The 20,878-nt window shown below is 46.9% G+C and overlaps 6 protein-coding genes across 6 annotated transcripts; 5 read left to right on the forward strand and 1 right to left on the reverse strand.

Annotated features, from left to right (window-relative positions):
* Positions 1-3,543: 3,543 nt before the first annotated feature.
* On the forward strand, positions 3,544-4,326 carry BX661DRAFT_180555 (uncharacterized protein). Its single transcript, XM_051535499.1, has 3 exons — positions 3,544-3,909; positions 3,995-3,998; positions 4,073-4,326. The coding sequence occupies exons 1-3, from the start codon at positions 3,586-3,588 to the stop codon at positions 4,165-4,167; spliced, it is 423 nt and encodes a 140-aa protein (XP_051392891.1). The 5' UTR covers positions 3,544-3,585; the 3' UTR covers positions 4,168-4,326.
* An 814-nt stretch (positions 4,327-5,140) lies between these two features.
* BX661DRAFT_180556 (uncharacterized protein) lies at positions 5,141-6,449 on the reverse strand. The gene is given in 2 exon segments (XM_051535500.1): positions 5,141-5,999; positions 6,011-6,449. The coding sequence occupies 2 exon segments, from the start codon at positions 6,373-6,375 to the stop codon at positions 5,291-5,293; spliced, it is 1,074 nt and encodes a 357-aa protein (XP_051392892.1). The 5' UTR covers positions 6,376-6,449; the 3' UTR covers positions 5,141-5,290.
* Positions 6,450-8,172: 1,723 nt separating this feature from the next.
* Positions 8,173-9,946, forward strand: BX661DRAFT_197586 (uncharacterized protein; the record flags this gene model as incomplete). Its single annotated transcript, XM_051538147.1, has 3 exons — positions 8,173-8,434; positions 8,570-8,837; positions 9,868-9,946. The coding sequence occupies 3 exons, from the start codon at positions 8,173-8,175 to the stop codon at positions 9,944-9,946; spliced, it is 609 nt and encodes a 202-aa protein (XP_051392893.1).
* Positions 9,947-10,066: 120 nt separating this feature from the next.
* Positions 10,067-10,960, forward strand: BX661DRAFT_180561 (uncharacterized protein; the record flags this gene model as incomplete). The annotated part of the gene is made up of 4 exons (XM_051535501.1): positions 10,067-10,179; positions 10,309-10,422; positions 10,446-10,553; positions 10,601-10,960. Coding segments are annotated over 4 exons (525 nt in total), but the record flags the coding sequence as incomplete, so codon positions are not given.
* Positions 10,961-11,576: 616 nt separating this feature from the next.
* BX661DRAFT_142094 (uncharacterized protein) lies at positions 11,577-12,086 on the forward strand (the record flags this gene model as incomplete). Its single annotated transcript, XM_051532924.1, has 1 exon — positions 11,577-12,086. A coding segment is annotated over one exon (510 nt), but the record flags the coding sequence as incomplete, so codon positions are not given.
* Positions 12,087-12,763: 677 nt separating this feature from the next.
* On the forward strand, positions 12,764-20,239 carry BX661DRAFT_170235 (uncharacterized protein; the record flags this gene model as incomplete). Its single annotated transcript, XM_051533596.1, has 9 exons — positions 12,764-12,826; positions 12,962-13,737; positions 14,031-14,741; positions 14,803-14,994; positions 15,081-18,185; positions 18,218-18,395; positions 18,673-19,173; positions 19,810-19,908; positions 20,198-20,239. 9 exons carry the CDS (start codon positions 12,764-12,766, stop codon positions 20,237-20,239), a joined length of 5,667 nt encoding a protein of 1,888 aa, XP_051392896.1.
* Between the last annotated feature and the right edge of the window lie 639 nt (positions 20,240-20,878).

Below are 20,878 nucleotides of genomic sequence, written 5' to 3' on the forward strand. Positions count from 1 at the left end.
GGGCACGAGGACGCACTCTTATTGCGTGTTGGCTCAAGCTTTGGTAGATCCTGAGGTACAGCGGCGGCAGAAATAGTTGACGCGGGCTCTGATTCAAGCTTGGGTTGGGCCTTGTGTTCGAGCCTGTCGGATGCTCAGTGACTCATGTGCTTGTGCTCCGGCTCCGGGTCCGGCGAGCTGGCCAAATCCATGTCGGAGCTCTGGGTCGGCTCCGGGTCCTTGGCGGCCAAGGCCTCAGCAGCGGCTCCGTAGGCATCAGCATCGGGGGCATCTGGCGGTACCTTACCTTGCGACCATGCTTTCCCAGCGCTGGCTCTGCTCTCTGGGCCAAAACCCCGTAAACGACGGCACAAGCTTGGCCTGCACCTCAACCATGCCGCCAGCGGGTCCCTCCGCCCGGCGCCTTTCCTCGCTTTTCCTCCGCAGAAAGCCCACGCGGCCGGCAGCAAACACCTCATCGTAGTAGACGTGTGCCAGCTCGCCTGAGTCGTACCGCACGGCAAGCGAAATCGGCCCGACACAGGCGACACGCGCAGGGAAAAACTCAGTTGTCACCTGTGTATGCGCAGCAGAGTCGTCGCGGTAGAGCGCGTAGACCTGGTCGCCCACACGGTACGTGTACTCATACGGCCGCTTGAGCGTCATCAGCTGGTCCCAGTGCGTCACCCACATGCTCTGCCACGCACCGTCAGCGTCTGCATCCCGCACAGTGTACGCGTTTCGCTGGGCGTCGCACGCGGCAATCTCGGCCAGCAGGCAGATATACGATGCGTCGTGGCACAGCGGATCGCAGGTGGCAACAAATGCCGCTACGGCGTCGCCACGCCGGTAGAAACTATGGGACCGCGGCGGCTGGCCTGCGCCCTGCGAGGGGATCCGTGGCGGGTCGATCTCCAGTGGCCTGGAGACCACCGTTGGTGGCATGGGCAAGGACGGCTCGGGCTGGGCAAAGGCCTGCTTGATTTTGGCTTGTAGCCGCGGGTGCCGCTCGGCTGTGAGCCAGAATGTGCGCGCGTCAGTGCCGAGCCGCTCCAGAGTGCCGTGCTGCTCCAGCTGCTCAAGGAGCCGCCGCTCGAGGTACTGTGTTTTGTCGCTGGTGCGCGTGTACCCGCGCTCGTCGCTCGTCCATTGCAGCATGTCGCGCGCTTTGCTGACAAACTCCTGTCCGCGTGTGCTGTTGCTGAACGCGTGCTGGAGCTCTTGCCGCAGCGCATCAAATGTGCCATTCTCTTTAAGCCGATAGAGCGCTTGTTCGGCTGACAGACGCGCCATTTCGTCTGTTTGTTGTATTTTAGAAGGGAAATTAGGCGTGTGAAGGCCCGTGGGCTGGAAGAAAAAATTAATAATGTACAAAATGCCTAAAGTGGAAGCGAAAGCTGAATTGAATATGAACGCGCTCGCATGAGTTTACTCTTTTTCTGGCAACAGAATTTCCGGCTGGCAGATATTGACTCGGCTCTACATTCGCCAATAAGCATGAGCCGAGTCGAGTATTTTAACACTATACGCTTGTATTTTATCAGACTATCTTTGAACCATTTCCAGGGCAATCGAGTGAGCACGTCAATTGTAATTATATTTGGTATTGTTGTATCACGGGGCCAGCGGCCAACAACAGTAAAATGTATGTAAGCGACGACGAGCACGAGGCTGGCACATTCACGATCGACGTCCATGGTCGATTGCGAACGCCGCGCACTTACAAAGACACAATGGGTTGCGACAGCATTCGGTATTGATACAATACGAATTGTCTTCCCAGCTGCAACTGTTGTCACAAACTATGTTTATGCCGAAAGGAATAAATAAATGCCAAGAGGGCGTTTTCTTCATAGTAACGCAAATAAATGTACATTTTCAATAGCTTTATAATATCTTTTAAAAGGGAACAGCCGCCAAGTCCGGCAAAGTTATCCTTACTAATAAATCACCTTTTGATTTTTATACTGTTATATTAGGTATTTTGCCACAAAACCCAGCAGTATAGTATTGCAGAATATATTAAAAATTAGCTAACAGAGTTTGAACGCAGCTGTTGTGGTGAATTGTTTTTTAATGCCAGGCATAGAACCAACCATTGCACCCTTGATATATAAAACGCATTGTCTTTATCTTGTCGCGGATTTGGTTAATGGAATGTACGTCAGGTCAGCAGGATCACTAGAATCTTGGGCCGGGTTTGGGTTTGAATGTACTTTTGCCATGATTTTGAAGACAACTGCTGTGGTGTTCAAGTTTATTTTGCGTACTGTTTTGTCAAGCGATGTGAAACTAGATTAAATGGGCCAATAATTAAAATATATTTAAAATAAGTAATGTGCAAAAAATGGTAACTGTAAATCGAATACCAGCATATTTATCTTATTATATATCAATTGGCAAACACTAATGGTATTGCTCACAGTTGATCTGTTGGAATTACAAGTACTGGCGTTGATGTATGATTTTGTTGAACTGAAACATAGCCAATACATACAGCGCTGGCACAATAGCTCAATAGCTCAATAACCTTATTGTGCTATTGAAAAGTAACTAACCACATCAATGCGCTTATTATGACAATACACACCTGTGGATGGTAATTCTTCGCCGCATTGTTTATATTTTGTGAGCGGCCTTTTAAAATTAAGAATAAATGATAATATATTACAGTGAAAAAGAATCATCAGCACTCAATTTAATTTAATTTAAATGTTTTTTTACGTGTCGGCTTATTATTCTCATCCCCGTCCTCATAATTTTTATTTTCATCCTCTACTGTAAAAGTGCTTTATCGACATAAGCAATAATATATATAAAATGTTAATTCCAAGTCAGCTCTTTAGCTAACCCAATGATTGCAGTTAACGCTGTTGTCACGCAATAATATTTTAACTGTAAATTCTCCCAACCACTCTATTTTCTATCACAAATTATTTGTATTTGTAAAAAATGAGGAATAGATCATCTCTTAGCAATAAAACAAAATCACATTGCTGCTTTGACATGTGATAATTATTTCACGGGGAAAGGAAGGAAAGGGAAAGGGGAAGGGAAAGGGAAGGGAAAGGGAAAAGGAAAAAAAGAAAAAAGGAGTAGGGAAGGAGGGGAGTCCAGTGAATTAATGGTCATTTGTTCACATTATTTGTTTGGTTTGGAATGAGTAAACAATTAAAGAAATTTTAAAAGAATTTGCCAAGAAATAACACTGTTTTAAATGATTATTTTAAATAAATGATTCACATTTTTTACAATTTTCATTCCGACAACACCCAATTTAAAACTTTTTAGTTTGTTTATAATTTTACGCCTCCATTTTTTATCAAATTTCCAACATGTAGCCAAAATATCTACTAATTGTCAACTCTTGGCACACCAGAGACCACATGGCTGACTTGAAAAGCCCATATCAAGTGACATTTAGAAAGAGCCAAATTTGTTTTCTATTCGATTGGACTGGGAATAAATTGGTTTGCTTTGGGTTGGTTTTATGTAAAAAAGGTAGGGGGTAGTAAATGTATGCTTTATTTACTATTAGTAGAAAAATAGTACTCAAACAATATGTATCAACTACCTTGCTTAAGCTCACTCCGTGGACACATTGACATGATGCCCCTGTTTCTATATAAAAGGTTGGGTATTTCTCTGCATTTTGTTTTATTTATCAATATCATTATCAGCAGCAGCAGCAACGGCAGCAATTACTATCTTAACAGCAACTTTTACAAATTAACAGCAATAACTTTAACATTTCAATACACTGTAAATTTAACTTACTGCCAATTTATCATGTCACTATTTAATCCAGATAAAAATTCTCCCACTTCAGGAAAGATAATGTTCTGGTATCAAATAGCAAAAACTAGTCCTAATAGTTGGGTATCTCAACAGTACAAATTATCTGATAAAATTGAAATTTTAGTTAAATGGGTAATAGTGAAACCACAGATTGGATTACTTTAAACTCTAAACCGATTAACCAAGTGAATGGTTGACAAATAAATCTAGTATAAAGCTCGGTGAAATTAAAGAGATTGAATTCAACAAATATATAGGAGTTAATAAAAAAAATAATATATTAAAAAAACTGAAGATAAATTAGATGAACGTACTATTGGATTTCATTCTGCTTTGTCCGATGAAACAAATGTAAAACATATAATTTTGAACATTACTCGTAAGAAATAATAACATTTACTAAAATGTTAAACAATATGCTATTAATTACGCAAAGACCATTTATAAGTTTTTTTGGCACCTATTATTGGTTGATGGCGATCAACTGATTAACCAGTCTTGGCTGTTTAGCCACACAAACAATGTCACACAGCTACCAGAGCAATATGCTCTCTTCTCTTTACCTTTTGTAGTACATAGCACTTATTATTAAATATACTTTATAGCATTATAGTTTATCTACACGTCATAGAACGTTCAATATTCCAACACCTATACAACTTTATAAGTAATGCATATTAAGTTTAAGGTTATTTTATATTATTTTTTGTAGTTTATATCTACAATTAAATATATTTATTCACCACATTTTATATAACATTTGTTGAAAACCTCACAGAGAGCTCGCGACCCCGGCTGGTGACCCAGGCTGAGGCCCGTAGGCGCACACAAATAAATTTTTAAAATTCAGAACTTCAGCCTACGCCTGACCCAACTACATCAATTGCAAAGCTAGGTAGTTTACAATTAAACTTGTTTTTACGGGATGTTGAAGATGTCGTGCTCTATAAAAATGTGGGTCTAAATTAATATATTTGAAATCTCAAAAATTACTTAAGGAATTGAAAAAAGGGGCAGCGCTGTGTGGGCAGCGCTGTAAACATCATGGTGTTCCTTGATGTCCGCCAGAAATAACAGGAATGTGTATATCGGCCATGAGGTAATCTTTATTCTTGAAAGGAAAGATACTGGCTTGAATGTGTGTTGGGCACCACAGATGAGGGCGGAAATAAATGCAATTTTAAGTGCATCGAAAATAGCATCTGTTTTGCTGTTATCCATTCACTATTATTTGTTTATAATGTACAGCATAGAATGTACCGCGCGCTTGTTATAGTTTGTTTTTGAAATATACTAAGAAACTTCAGCCATGAGGACAAAATATTTCTATATTATGTGGCAACTTTTACTTGTAATCGGCTGGTTTTTGATGTCCCTTATTTGGTTGTTTATTAAATGTTTGCATAATAAACAAATAAATTATTGAAGCTATCGCTAATTTCGATAACTGAATTATTTTATTAAACTACTTGGACGAGGTTTTAAAAGTAAAAACCCCTTATTATTTTAGTTCTTATATATTTGTTTTATTATAAACACTACAATGGCTTTCAGAAACCCACAGGGTATGCGTATTCTGCGGCCGCGTCGAGTGAATTGAGTTTTTTAAGGCGCTGTGCTTGCAAACATGTCTGTTGCAGCTTGTTAGCAAAATCTGCACTTGCTGACGCTGGTCCCACATTCTGCGGCCCCTGGTCAAAGTGTTTGGCCGCATACTTGTCGGCAGCTTGGCTTGTCCCAATGTCCGCACTGTGGCACAAATACGTGCAAATACAAGCCCCAATGGGTGTCTCTTAGCCATTTCCAAATGATCATCGATGCAATCCATTGCTTCTGCCCACGGCTTGGTTCCGCCACACCAGTCAGCTGAAAATATGCATTCCACACTGACCAAAATCAGCCGGCCATATTTGTCCAGCACAACTGACGATGGTAGCACAGGTGCCTTGATTAGTCCCCCTTTTTGCATGGTAGATATACTGGCAACAAGGTCCCGAGTGTCCATATTAGTGCACGAGATGTTCCCGCCCAACGCTCGCTCGAGCGAACACCAGTATCGAGCAACAGCAACACCAATAATAAACCCATTTTCAATAACGCACCCAAGATAAGCGCTCACAGCAGGAAGCTCCATTTGCGCGAGCCTCTGCCGCGCCACAATCTCCTTGTAGTACTCTGCACGCACATTGGGAACCCAGCCGACATATGCCAGGTTAAACAGTCTGATGTCCACATGGCGCGGATCCGCCGGGCCACTAAATATTTGATTGGACCTAGGGAGCTTTTCCCTTGGGCGCTGGCGTAATCAATGGGTGCGCTTGGGAATATGTTGTTTTTGTATATGCGCTGTTTTTGCCAGTTCCAGTTGTGGTGGTTTGATTCGGTCAGGCATCGGTGGTACCAGTGGCCGTCGACTTCGACTGTGTTTACACGCACTTCATATGCTACTGAGCAGTATTTTGTTTGCTCGCAGTAGCTGTTGGTCTTGACTGCGCGCTCGATGCACGATAGGACGTGGCCGTGGCTAAGAAGGTCGCTCAGTGACTCGCTGAATTCAGGCGAAAAGTGGTCGTGGTTTATGCAATTCAAATAGTCCATTGCGGTTTAATAAGTAAAAATAATGTAATAATAATGTGGTTTTTGATGTGTGGTTTGTTAATGACAATGGAAATGGAAATGCTTGACAAAGGGAAAAGCTCACACAAAAAATATTATCGAATGCTTGTGAGCCACGAACAGGCGGAATTGCGCAAATGAAGGTAAAAATCACGCATTATCAGGAATGCATAATTTGACTCTAGATCTGTGTTGATCATGCACGGGTTGCCGAATTTGCAAGAGCAAGGATGCACGCAACATCTCATGACGACGACATCATGCGCGAGCTTATGTTTTCTCAGTAACTGCACGTGTTGCAGTATTATGTTGTTTAGGTGACATCAATAATGTACCTGTTCAGCAGCTGATGTGTCAAGGACATAAAAAAATATTAGTCCTCATACATGAGCTAAAGTAAAAACCAATACCTTTAATCTCCAGCATAATAACCATGACTTGACAAAAATTGCTGAATACTATTGCAGAGTCTGCACACTTTGTGTCGAATTGAGTTAAGCTTTAAATGTAATGTAAATAACTGCCACTTGTCAGTCCAATATATTAAAGGATAACTTTTTTGTTAATCCACAAGAAGTTGTAAAGAAATGGCTTCCTTGAATGGGATGAAAACCCCAAGCCAATCCCGTTTGTGCGGTCTATTCCGCTATACATTTTTAGAACCGCACATATAAAAACTGGTATGTTTTTGTTGAAAAGCATTCATTGTTTTGAATTCGGCCAATTTATATATGCACGTTGAAAATGAAATGATAGTCGCATTAGCCAGGCAAAAAATATTATCATCCACTTGCGCCACAGCTCTTCTTTCTCTTTACTCCTCTTGTTGGCCTTGTCATCTACTCCCCCGTAAAAGCCATCATTGACTGGAATAGCCCGTGCACACACGATATTATTGAGAATAATGGGCTAAATTTTCCCTTGACCACGAATAACTGGCTTCACGCAATCAACTACAGAGTCAGCGGAGAAGACTATGAAAATCTTGTCCACATTCTTGGTCCTGATCTTTTTCCCTTACACGATCGATTACGATATGCTGTATATTATTGTTGACGTTCTTGAAGCCAAGCGATGTATGAGCATTTTAGTGATTTTATGTATGCTTACATGAACGAGTTTGGTTGCAACGCCTTTCTGACAATAAAGACAACGACATAACAGCTCTCCAAGAAATATGGACACCAAAACTAGCACTGAGGTGAATACTGACATCAAAACTAGGTCTGAGCCAGACCAATCCACCGAAACCGAAACTGCAAAGAAAACAGATACAGATAAAGCTGAAGTTTTCACTGACATTACCGAGAATTATTTGCCAGTAGCAACGCATCTGCTCCGGTGCACAATGCTCAAGCCCATTACCTTAACTATAACCAGAGTCCGCGTCCGCCCAACTTACTTATAAACCAGTTTTAATAGGAAATAAATAATAAATTGCTTCCATCTATAGCTGTTGAAGCAGAGCTTGAAAACGCCAAAATTCGACAAAGATATTTGCCAATGAGTGAGTCCGTTATTTTTCTCTTTATAAAATGTATGTATTGATTTTATAAAGAAAGTAAAATGCGCGTCAGCAGATACAACTTGGTTTTATTTTTCTATTGTGTTTCAGTTGTGCAAATTGCAAGTAAATATGCACTGTCACGCATTACGTTGCTTTTGGAATGAACAGCATAAATAAAAAAGTGAACGTGCACCTTTAATTGTATTGTATTGTATTGTATTTATATCCACATTATTATTAATCCTAATTATTAACGAATATTTCAACATACAATGGAACTTATTACTCTTTTATTAATCAATACCGCCGTGTTTTATTCTAGCGCACGGTCGGCGGCTGTTCGTGGTATAGGAACTCCCACGCTGCATGTCTTTGGCGACTCACTATCTGATGTGGGGACGCTACATCAACTGACATTGGGGGTTTTTCCGCCAAGGCCCTATTGGGAGGGTCGCTTTTCGTCAGGACCCGTATGGAACGAGTACTTGGCCAAGCTTCTGGGCTACGAGTTGTACAGCAAGGCCATTGGCGGCAGTACATCAGACAACAACCAAACTTCATTATTTGGTAGGTTGAACATAAATATCCCTAGCATCCAGACTCAGATAAACTATTTCAAATTTACCCGTCCATTATATATGTTGTCGCCCACCCGCAGCATGGATATAGCAGTTATTGAGCTCGGCTCAAACGACTATTTTGCCGAGCTGCCCAACCTTACTAGCGGCTTGCTGCCAGTTTCCAGTTTTGTCGATACACTTATAAGCACACTTATCGGTCAGCTGGAGCAGCTGCGCGAGCTGGGATTTAAAAACATAATTGTGATCAACCTGCCCGCCGTCCAGTTTACACCAATGATCACGCAAGAGAACTTTCAAAATATATCGGCAACCGCAGTCACTCACTACAATAACAAGCTATTTGTCAAGGTCAACGAGTGGCTCAAAATGCCTCTGGCATAAAATATCTTGCTATGGGCAATCTCGGCGAATTCGTCGACCTGACAGTCAACTCGCCAGCAATATCTGCAGCCCTCAACATAACAGATGTGACTCAGGCGTGTATCAAAAGCATGGACACATTTCGCTTTTTGAAATGATAATGGGCGCTTTAGACAGCAACGATATGTGCTCAGACCCAGTTCCAAGTATTTTTTTGATGGCGTACATCCTTCGGAACGCGTGCATCGCTTGTACGGATACTATTGCTGGCAATTGGTTATTGCTGCGTCAAATGGAAAAACTTCAGCTTAGTGAGGCCAGCTATTGTCGCTAATTGACGAATACAACTTGGGATCTGCTGTTCTTAAGCCTGTCAGTGTGATAGAAATAATCTTTCAATTACCAACAATAATGTATTTAAATAACGTGTATACATGCGGTGGACAGAATTATACGGGGGTTAGTCAGTCGGCTAGCATGCATTTTAAATTGAGGCCGGCACTGGTACGAGAAAAAGGTGTGTTGCGCTGATTGTGCGTTGTTTTTAGTGGCGCATTGGTGACTGCCAAAATTATGTGACAACGAATACCGGCATATGTTCAATTTTATCTAATGGTGTTTGCAAATGCGCATCGCGTGGTCATATTATTTATTATATGGATTGCATTTGCTAGACAAATAGAACATGCACTAGTAATTAACAACTGGTTAATTGGCTGGGCTGTCTTTTGTTGCTGTCACAACCTATTACCAGGGGTTTCTTTTTAGTATTATAAACATAATAACCAAGTCATGAATGCACTACACAGTCAAAATTATTTTGGCAGTAATTATTTATATGCAAGGGTATTTCCGACTATTTCAGCATTTGTATTGTTATGTGGCAACACTTTTTGAGGAACCCAAAACGGGGAGGGTAACAAATTTTTTCTGTGGCTTAGTTTGGAGTGATGAATTTTGAAGTATAATAAAACAATGGCATTTTAAGAATAGAACCAAAACGGAAAACATGGCCCGCAATATCAGAAACAGCAGCAGCGGCAACAGCAGCAGCAACAGCGACGGCAACAACAATAACAACAGGCAACAGCAGCACATTGGCTAGCATTTTCCTTTTTCCTTTTTTTTCTTCACTTTCTCATTATTAAGTATTGCATTTTTCATACTCCTTCATTTTACAACCCCCAATACTCATTTTTATCATGTTGCCGATACATTGGCCAGCGCCAACTTATATCTGGACTATGCAGATGAATGGGTCCACTCCGTTTTTGACCCAATGCACCTGTCGGGCATTGGTAACTACTGGCGAGTGACGGCCGTAGCGCTGATTGTACAGTAGTGTACTACAAGTCGTCCCAGTACTGTCCATGTTGCTGCTGCCCAAAGTGTACGGGCGCATGACAAAAAGCGAGAAGCAATCGTGGACATTGGGTTTATCAGCCTCCCACACACGATTTTTGACAGCTGGCTGATCATTTCCCACTTTAACAGCCCGGGCTTAATGAAATCGGATGGACGGGTACGACACGCATTTCGAGCATTCTTGCCGTGGGTGTTGGGCTACTATATCTGGGACATGTTTATTTGCCTGACAACCTGAGGAGCTACGGGTTCACATACTTGATCCATGCCTTTTTGGGTGTCTTTGGCATTTTGGTGTTGACATCGCGGCAGCTGCAGTTTTATGCGATTCCGTTTTTGCTTCCTGAGTGAGCTCCGTGTTTCTCAATATTCGCCATATTATGAAGTCAGCCAGGCTCTCGGATTCGCTGGTGTACAAGGCCAACTTTGTACTGTTTTTAATTACCTACGTTGGGATTCGCATTGGGTATGAGATGTACCAGTCGTTTGGTTGGCGGTTGCAGTTTATCGCGGCGAAATCGGCAATGTGTATTATCCGTTTGCAGTTTACTTTGCAGTGCTTGGGATTACCTGACGGTGCTTAATTTATCTGGCTGAAGCAGATTATCAATGCTGCCCATACATGTTGTTCGGAAATCGAAGGACAGCAAAAAGACCGAGTGATACAACCTTACATTTTTCTATGGGCTCGGAATTTCGCTTGCTCGGTTGTTCAAATAAACAAAATATATTTGACGTTTAAAGTCAGTAAATCATTTTATTTTTGGTCAGAAAGCCAGGCTGTAAAGGCTGCAATTAAACACAAGATAGTGAAAACTATGGCAGCATTGAACAAAGAAAACTCATAAATACATGTGCCCTTTATTTAAATGGAAAACACAGGGTAATTTATCTCTTTCTTTTAAACAATGTTAACGCCAAATTGATGGATGGAATAAAAACAAAACATCGAGACGTACATACAATTTTTTCCTTCCAGTTTTTTCCTTTCCTTTTACCTCTCCATTAACATTTTTATTACATCCATCTTTTCAATTGTTGCTAGTTTATTTATCAATTCAGCTATTTGCATTATCCTAACCTAACAATGAAGTTTAACCCGACTGTACTGGTTGCAGTCTTTTCAGCTATTTTAGTTTCTTCTGCCGTTAACGGCGCCTGCATATCCAAGAGTAAAACCAATGCTACAGCTAGTAGCATAGCCAAGAGCAGCAGCGAAATCCCTGAGCCAACCTCTAGCGCTATCGAAGGGTCAACTGACTCCGGCAAGGATACCACAACTCCACTGAGAGCGGGCTAATCACCATCGAGCACTGGACAAGGCCAACCCCGATGCTTCCGAGGCCAGTTTCTGCACCTCCGCCAGTGCTGACGAATGCATGGTCAACGCAGATGCAGTCGCGTATCTGAACAAGGCTGTTGAGAAGTACAAGTTCACCAGGCGTGGTGAAACCGTCGCTGTCATCAGTAACATGCTGTTTGAGTCTGGCGGATGGATGTATAACATCAACCATTCAGCAAACACTCCGGGTCAGGGAACTCGTTGCATGATGATGTGGAATTTTATCAGCGAGTATGCCAAGGAGCTGCACCCGGATGAGTATGCCAATCTGATGGGAAGCAGTGCTAGTAGTGCGGACAGTGCTTCGGATACGGTTAGGAATGATGTTCGTGAACTTGTGCTTAACCCTGAAGATTCGTTTGCGTCTGGGTTCTGGTTCCTTGTGAACAAAGCGGCTGGCTTCCACGATGACGATATGAAGCTGCGCGACGGCAACTTGGAGGACTTTAAGGCGTACGTTGAGACAGGAATTTACACCTCATGGGATTCCAACCGCGAGAAGTGGTGGCAGCTGGTCAACGATAATATCATGATCTGAGCGGTTTGGGTACTTTTTTTTATAAATGCTTTCATATATCCTTTTACACACATTCTCGTATAAATTGGCACTTAAATACACTTTAAAGCTACAAGCGCGGCGCCAGAATCTTGAGAGAGAAAAACAGGTAAATTTGGCAAAGCCTGTGGATTGACGGATACGTGCGAGCTTGATTGACATTGGCTCGGAATTAATAAAAAAAGACCAAGGTTGGAGCGGTGGCCACCAAGGAGGGGGGAAATGAGCACGCGCACAGGCAAGCAAAGCCAAGCTGTGCATGAACGAATTGGCGGTTTGGCCCGCCTTTTTATTTATTTTCCGTTTTTCACGTTCTTCGAATTTAACAACAATAGTCAATTGGCTCTCTTTAGCTAATGTGTAAATTGTTTTATAATTCATACTCTTTTATTCCATTTTTAATTCAACGCTCTTTTTCTTCTTAAACAGAAGCCTCCCTTTTTCTTTTCGCCCCAAATTACCCCTGTCATATTGAATATCGGCGCTCGTGCGTCATACCATTTACACTTGTGAGTCATTCGCCGCCCCATCGATAGCAGCGAACAACGCAGACAGAGTAGACTCTCAAACACTACAGACCAAATATCTTTTCGTTATTTGCCTTGTCGACAACATTTTCTTCTTTCTTTCTTTGAGAGTGCCACGTAAATGCTGGAGGAATGGACGAAACAACGCAGGAAATACAACAAAATGAACTCGCGGCGCTCAGAGCCATATTCATGGTAAGGCACTCGACAAGGACCACATTGCATTGCATTGCATTGCATTAAAGAGCATTACGCAGCCGCTTCTCCAGAATCCCTTAAACACACGCTTATATTAACAACCACACAAAACTCACAACACCATATTGATAGGAGGACTTTCAGGATGTCGAGACAAAAACAGCGTGGAACGTAAAGCCCGACATGGCGGAGTTTGTCATCACAGTGCGGCCGACAGAGGATGTGATCAAGGCCAGCGTGTCGGTCGGCCTGCGGGTGCGGCTGCCGCGGACGTATCCGCGCACAGCACCGCAGATCCAGCTTTCGGAGGGCGTCGGGCTCAGCGCAGCGCAGGTGCAGGGCGCGCAGGACATGGCGCGGCAGCAGGCGGCAGCGCTGGTTGGCTGCGAGATGGTCTACGAGCTGGCTGTGTCGCTGAGCGACTACATTACGATCAACAACTCGGCCGCGCAGGCGGCGCGGCCGTCGTTTCACCAGCAGATGGTCGAGCGCGAGTACGCGGACCGACGTGCCGATCTTGAGCGCGAGGAGGAATTCAAACGCCATGAGCAGGCTATGTACGCAGAGGAGCAGGAGGATCTGCACCGGCGCATTGTCGAAGAGCTGGAGCGCAAGCACCAGCAGGTGGTGTCGGACCAGCAACGCCAGCAGCAGCACCTCAGCGACATTGCCGACGCCGTCCACAGCGTAGCCGGGCGGTGGGCCGAGGGCATCCAGCTCCTCAAGTTCGACTCGCTGATCTACGTCGACCCGCAGCAGCCGATGGCGCGCGATGGGCGGTTCTCGACAGTTGCGTTGGAAGAGTCAGTGGTCGTGGATCCTCTGTGCACAGTGTTCGACGCGTACCCACCGACCTGCTGGGCGCCAGCATCCACCTGTCGGACCGGTTCACAGTACAGTGCTTCACGGTAACGGCGCTGCACTACCTGACGGACCACGGGCGGCGGCAACTAGACAAGGTGCGCGCGCGCGTGTGCGACCTGGCTCAGATCCGGCACCCGAACCTGGTAGCCATCTACGGATGCCACATGGAGGCGCTGGAGGAGCGCAGCCAGAATCCAGGCGTGCGGCTCTGGGTGCTTGGCGACACGCTGTCGACGCACGACGGGTCAACCCTGGAGGACGTGCTTGAGTCATGCGGGTCGATTGCCACAGCGCAGACGCGGACATACCTGCGGCACATTTTGCTGGCGCTTGTCAGTTTGCACGCCGCTGGCTTTATCCACCGCGGCGTCGCACCGGCCAATATTTTGCTGACCAAGGAGGCGCGCGGACGGTTCGTGGCCAAGCTCTTCAACACGAGCTATCGCGAGGAGCTGATTGAGCTGCACCGCATGACGCCACTGTCGAACGCCATTGGCGACTCTGTGGGCAACGACATCCGCGTTGCTCCTGAAGTGCTGGACCGTCCTGACATGCTTGGCCGCAAGAACGACATTTGGTGCGCCGGCATCGTTGGAATGCAGATGGCGCTGGGCGTCGACGTGATGCGCAACGTGCCCATTGGTCGCGAGCCGCACGTGCTGCACGAGCGCCGCGATGACATCGCGCCGCCGCTGTTCCGCGTACTGGCTATGCTGCTGACTGCAGATCACCGCCAGCGGCCGACTGCCATGGAGGCCCTGAGCGACGCCTTTTTCAGTGAGGGTATGGGTGGCGAGCCGTCGGTGCAGCGACAGGCGTTGGACAGCGCGTCGCGCGGCTTGACTTTTGAAATGCAGCGCTCGGCTGCGCGCCTGGCTGACGATGTCGGAGACGAAAGCGCGGCTGCTGATGCGGCTCCGGCGCGGCGATTCTTCTCGGTCGCACAGAAAAACATTGCTGAAGCAGAGCTGCCGCAGCAGCAAACAAAGGAAATTGCCGTTGCTGATGCGCTGATCCGCCAGCCGATCCCCAAGCGCCACCCCGCCGCGTACAAACACCTGTCACTGCGGCTGTCGAGCACTTCATCCAGCCGCAGGCGTCCGGTACAGCGCGGATTTCGAGGAGATTGAGTTTCTGGGCAAGGGCGGCTTTGGCTCGGTCGTCAAGGCGCGCAACCGCATTGATGGCCGCTACTACGCCATCAAGAAGATTCGCCTGGATGCGCGCGACACTGAGGGCAACAAGAAGATATTCCGCGAGGTCACCACGCTATCACGCCTGCACCACGAGAACGTCGTGCGGTACTACACGACATGGGTTGAGGACTGGGATGGGCTCAAGGACGGCTATGCGGAGGGGCTGCCGATGACGATACTAGTGACTTTAGCTCTACTGGCTTACAGACATCTGATGACTCTATGGCTATGGCTATGGGTCTCGCTGCCGCTGCCAATTCGGTTTCGTCGTGGTCAACTGAGGATTATAGTGGCGATATGAGCGATTCAGATAGTGACAGCGAGTCGTCGTCGCTGTCTTCGTCATCTGGCAGTGATAGTGACTCTGAATCCGACTCGGACTCTGATTCGGATGACAGCGATATCAGTGATAGCTCGGGCATGGGTGCTGCCAGCTTGGGTAACATTAGCGAGCCATCGAGCGCTTTGAACACGCGCTCGTGCGATGAAGACAATGGAGACGGCCGTCCGGGCGCTGTGTTTTCGGCTATACGCTTTGGCACTATGGGCGCGTTAAGCGAGGCTGAGGGCGCTGGCACGGATAAGGGCAGTGTTGGCGGCAACTGTGGTGGTGGTGGCGGTGGTGGTGGCGGCGGCGGTAGTAGCGGGCAGCGGTCGCGGGCAGTGTCTGCGACAGCTTTGGCAGCCATTAACCGACCAGTGCGTGAGTTTGTCGTTGAATTCACCGACACGCAGACTGATGATGCACTGCGGACCAGTGATGCCGACTCGTTTTCTGATAGCAGCAGCAGCAACAGCAGCGGCGCGCGGCTGAGCGAGGCACTTTTACGCGAGCAAAAAAACCCGCACCCTAAGTCAAAGTCAAAATCAAAGTCAGGGTCAAGGTCAGGGTCAAAATCCAAGTCTCAGACCAAGCCCAAGTCAGAAACAGAGGTCAAGGCCAAATCCAAATCCAAGGCCAAGGGCAAGGCAAAGCAGCCCCACCAGCAGCTCAGGCGGATTAAGGCCAGTGGGACTGCGAGCCAAAAGCAAAAGAAGATCCTGTACATCCAGATGGAGTACTGCGAAAACAAGACGCTGAACGATTTGATACGAGAGGGTCTGGACGAGAAAGAGACCTGGCGTATGTTTGGCCAGATCCTTGAGGGCCTGAACCACATCCACCAAAGCGGTGTGATCCACCGGGATCTCAAGCCAGTCAATGCGTTTTTGGACGGCGCCGGCGATATCAAGATCGGCGACTTTGGCCTGGCAACGTCGAGCTTTGCGCCCATTGACGCCACGGCGTCGCGCCACATGAGCCTGGACCGCAGCATCAATGGCGCGGCTGGCGAGGACGGCATGACGGCAGACATTGGCACGTCGTCGTATGTGGCGCCCGAGGTCACGGCAAAAAGCAGTAATGGCGCGACGCGGTACAACCAAAAGGTTGACATGTACTCGCTGGGTATCATTTTCTTTGAGATGTGCTACCCGCTGCTGACCGGCATGGAGCGCGCTACGGTGCTGCACAACCTGCGCAAGCCCGAGATCGAGTTTCCGGACGACTTTCAGACGGACAAGATGCAGCTGCAGTACCAGATCATCAAGCGCTTGCTCAACCACAACCCACGCCTGCGGCCCTCCAGCGCAGAGCTTCTCGAGAGCGATCTGCTGCCACCCAAGATGGAGGACGAGTACATTCGCGAGACCATCCGCACCATTGCCAACCCGTCGCAGCCGTACTTTACCAAGCTGATGGACTCTCTGTTTGCGCACCAGACGGACAAGCTTATCGATGCGACCTTTGACTATCGCTCGAATGACATGCAGACGGAGCAGCTCAATGCAGTTTTCCTCGACCGCATCCGCGAGCTGATGACACGTGTGTTCCGCATTCACGCGGCCGTCGAGCTGTCGACCCCGGCGCTGACACCACGCACTGAGTTGCTGGACATGTACCAGAAGCCGGCGTTGTACCTCGACCCGAAGGGAAACGTGGTGCAGCTCCCGTACGATCAAACCGTGCCGTTTGCTAGGTATGTTGCACGCACCAAGATGACCGAGATTAAGCGCTACTGTTTCGATCGGTACTTTGTGGCCAACGCTGCGGGCGGCCAGCCTGTCAGCCACAGCGCTGCATCCTTTGATGCCGTCACTAACCGCAGCGCGCATGCTGTGGCCGCGGCCGAGGTCATATCAGTGGCCTGCGAGGTGTTCGACGAGCTACCGGCGTTCCGCGGCGTGCCCACAGTGCTGATGCTCAACCATATGAGCATCCTGGATGCCATTCTGACATACTGTGGCATCCTGCACCCTGAGTGGACTGCTGCCGTCGACCGCAAGCAGGGCGCGGTCAGTCCTGGTGATGACGATGGCAGCGGAGTGAGAGTGGAGGACAAGCAGAGACATGTGCAGTTTGTGCGCAACGTGTGCTTCTGTCTGGGCGGCCTGTACAAGGACAAGCCGCACACTATCAGGCAGCGCATCCAGGTGATGAGCCTGACGACCGGCATGAGGCTGCACTCGCAGGCGCTGGATCGGCTGCAGATATTCATGGAGGTGCGCGGTGACCTGAACTCTGTGCAGCGCGAAGTGCTCGCGAGAATCGGCAGCGAGTGCGGCATGTCGGGGACGGCGTATGCAGCCAAAGGAGCTGAGTACGTGCAGGCTGTCATCAGGGCGTTCAACGAGCTGCGGTACGTTGAGGCGTCGGTGAGGCACTTTGGCGTGGCGATCCCGTTTGTCTATGCGCCGCTGTACAACCACCACTATGCGTACTACGAGGGCGGGTATGCGTTCCAGATAATGACCGATCGCTCGCCTGGCAAGGGGCGCACCCCACAGGTGCTGGCGGTGGGCGGCCGCTACGACGGGCTGCTCAAGCGGTTTCGACACTTGGCCGGCAACTATACGTTAGAGGATGACGGCTCTAAGATTGCCAGCGATCAGAAAATTAACACTATGGCTGCGGCGGCTGCGCGCGGCAAGCAGCGGGGGGCGACCACGACAAAGTTTGTTGGCAAGCCGCCGTTGACCAAGCTGGGGTCTGACAAGGCCGGTGGTGGGCCCGAAAAGTCGTCCATGGCGTTTGCTCGTCGTACGGGATCGGTCCACTCGACAGATGTATGGAAGAAAATGTACGACAAGGCCGCAGGCGGCAGCAGTACCGGTAGCGGCGGTTGGGATCCATCGCCGGGATCCGTGTCCATTGGCACCAATCTGTCGACTGGCAGCGCCGTTCTGGGTACGGCTCGCGACGTGGTGTGCATTGGCGTGCAGATCCAACTCGATTTGGTCATCCAGGAGATGGCTTGGTACCAGCAGCAGGTTCTGCAGTCAACTGAAGGCTCTTCGATGCCAACTTTGGTCTGTGGACGCGCAAGCGCTGCGATGTTGTTGTAGCGTCCTTTGGCACTCGGCCCATGCTCCGCGAGCGCATTGCTTTGGCGCGCGAGCTGTGGAGACATGGGCTGCGCACCGATTTCTTGTTCAATGACGATCCCGAGATGACCATGGAGAGATTGGTTGAGATTTGTCGCGACCAGGCATGAACTGGATTGTCACACTTAACGTAAGCCCGCTGCTGCTGGCAGTGGTGGAGGCGGTGGCGGTGCTTCTCCATCTGTTGGAAGTGGGGGCGCAATGGCAGTGGGGTAACTGATGCCAGAAGATTGCCAACGAGCGCGCCTCGACTGGGCATCCGGTGGGTAAGTACGTCTACAAGGTCAAGAATATTTTGAGGAGAGTTGAGTGTGAGGTGTCGCGTGCAAACCTATGCGAATGGCTGCAGACGGATATTAGCGAGCATTGCGTGCGGACCTCAAGACTCACGAGAGTAGGGGTGGCGCTTTTATGGGGAGCATCGGCGAAAACAGCGGGCCGCTGATGATGCCCAAGGATGCGGCTGGTGCGGTCGGGATTGGTTCCAGTGGCATGGGTGCGGGTGGTTCTGGGCTGGGCATTGGCATTGGCGTTGGCGGTGGAAACAGCGGCAGCGTTGGCAGCAGCTTAGGGATTGGTGGTCAACAGCAAGCCTCGGGCGCGGGAATGCAGCAGCAGTTTTCCAACATCAACATTGCCGCCATCAACCACCCTAACCCACCAGTGCCCAGCAACAGCAGCGGCAACGGGCGCCTCGAGCTGGTCTTGGTCAACCCGCAGCAAACATCGACAAAGAATCTGAATCGGTCTAAACATAAGCAGAAAATGGCCCTCACTGACCGTGCAATGTCCAGTGTTGGCAGGATCATGGGGGAAGTGAAGGGCGCACCGGTGTTGGTTTTGGATTTGGGACCGGAGCTGGTAAAAAGGTTGGCTGGAGAGCAGAGCATCTTGACAGATTCCGGGTATAAACGCGTCATGGAGCTGTGCTCAGCTCATCAACGTGCGTATGTTGTCGAGCTGAGGTCTGTCATGGAGAGGTACCGTCGGAAGGGTGCTCGTATGTGTGGATTTTGCGGTCAAGGACGATAGTGCCATCACTTATAAACTTTAGCATGGTTTTTCTTTACATAAGTTTTCTTCTGTATTTTATGTTTGGTGTACTTTAATTGCAAATGGGGTTTTTTTTGCGTAAGTATTTATTTATACTATTGTTGTGGTCGTTAAAAAATATTTGTGAAATACAAATGCAAATAAATTAATATGAAAAAGTAAGGCTTGACAGAAAGAGCTTTGAACAGCAAATTTTACGTTTCGTCGAGAGAAAAAGGCTTTTACTGTGTTGTTGAACTGCAGTGCAAACGATTTCATTTTACCAACAACTCTCCCGATAGTCGAAATATTTTCATGTATTATTGTCAATTAATCAATCAATTCATTATTCATTTTTTTATACATTTACATGTGACTAACCTGCAATTGCATATACGTGCTTCGGCAGAGGTATTTTCAGCAGTTTTGTTCATGGTTAATGGCGTATGCGTGTGATAATTGCAGATTCTTGTAGATGTGGCCTATTTAGAAGTCGATATAGCAGAAGAGGCTAAAGAGATTGATGCAGTTGTAGATTCTGATGTAGTTGATGCGGTTGACGAGGTGAGTGCAGTTGTGCCAGAACATTTGGAGAGGGTGATGATCCTCTTTATATATGAAAATAGTTGACAGCATTGGCTATACAGTTTTTATAATATTAAATTATCATACGGTGAACGTGTCGAGAAACATGGTCACAAAAAATTGAGGGGCAGCTTGGCACTACATCAGCTGACGATGCATTACTTCAACCACTGTCAGCAGCACAAGTAGTAACATTCTATGGAATTATCCCCTGTATTCTTTATATAAATATTTTATTAATAGTATTTGTGGCTAATAATTATCATAGGAGGGGACATTGGCTTTCCAAGTCAACAAGTGCGCATTATAAAAAAATAGCGAATGAATAAATTAAAATGCTGTGAGCTAAAGCTGCCAAGTTCACGTAGTGGGTGGTGTACATGCGTTTGAAAATTAAAAATGAGGTTTGTTTTACAGTAGCATATTCCTTTTCTTTTTAAAATTCCGCATTAATTAAATATAATGGAAAAGCAAGTGCACAAGTGAATAAATAAAGAAATTTATTGTTAAAACAGCGACGTACTGTGGCCCATTGTACTCCTTTGACGCCGAGCAAAGTCGGGAAAATCCCTCTCAATTTTTAAACGCAGAATGCTCATTATTTTTACACTTTAATCATTTTTGTTAGGTCTGCGACTTGTGGTGCCAACAAGATTTCAGCCACTGTCTTCCTTTTTCAAGAATCAAGATCACCCTCATGGCCACTATACACATTTTGTTATTGCTGGCTAACATCAAGGAACACCATGATGTTTACAGTGCTGCCCCCTTTTGTAGTTCTTAAGTAATTTTTGAAATATAAAAATATATTAGTTTAGACCCACATTTTTCTAGAGCGTTACACGACTGACCTCTCACAAGCCTTTTTAATGCGCTGTCTTGATGAAAATTTATTATACTCTCTAATAGCTGGTTGATGGAAACCCTTTTCTAATTTGTTTAGTATATA

Source organism: Kickxella alabastrina, assembly GCF_025024165.1.
Source record: "Kickxella alabastrina strain RSA 675 chromosome Unknown BX661scaffold_7, whole genome shotgun sequence".
NCBI classification, from domain to species: domain Eukaryota; kingdom Fungi; phylum Kickxellomycota; class Kickxellomycetes; order Kickxellales; family Kickxellaceae; genus Kickxella; species Kickxella alabastrina.

Coding starts and splice junctions, on each gene's coding strand:
- BX661DRAFT_180556 (XM_051535500.1), bottom strand. CDS start 6,375: ATGGACTATTTGAATTGCATAAACCACGACCACTTTTCGCCTGAATTC.
- BX661DRAFT_180555 (XM_051535499.1), top strand. CDS start 3,586: ATGATGCCCCTGTTTCTATATAAAAGGTTGGGTATTTCTCTGCATTTT.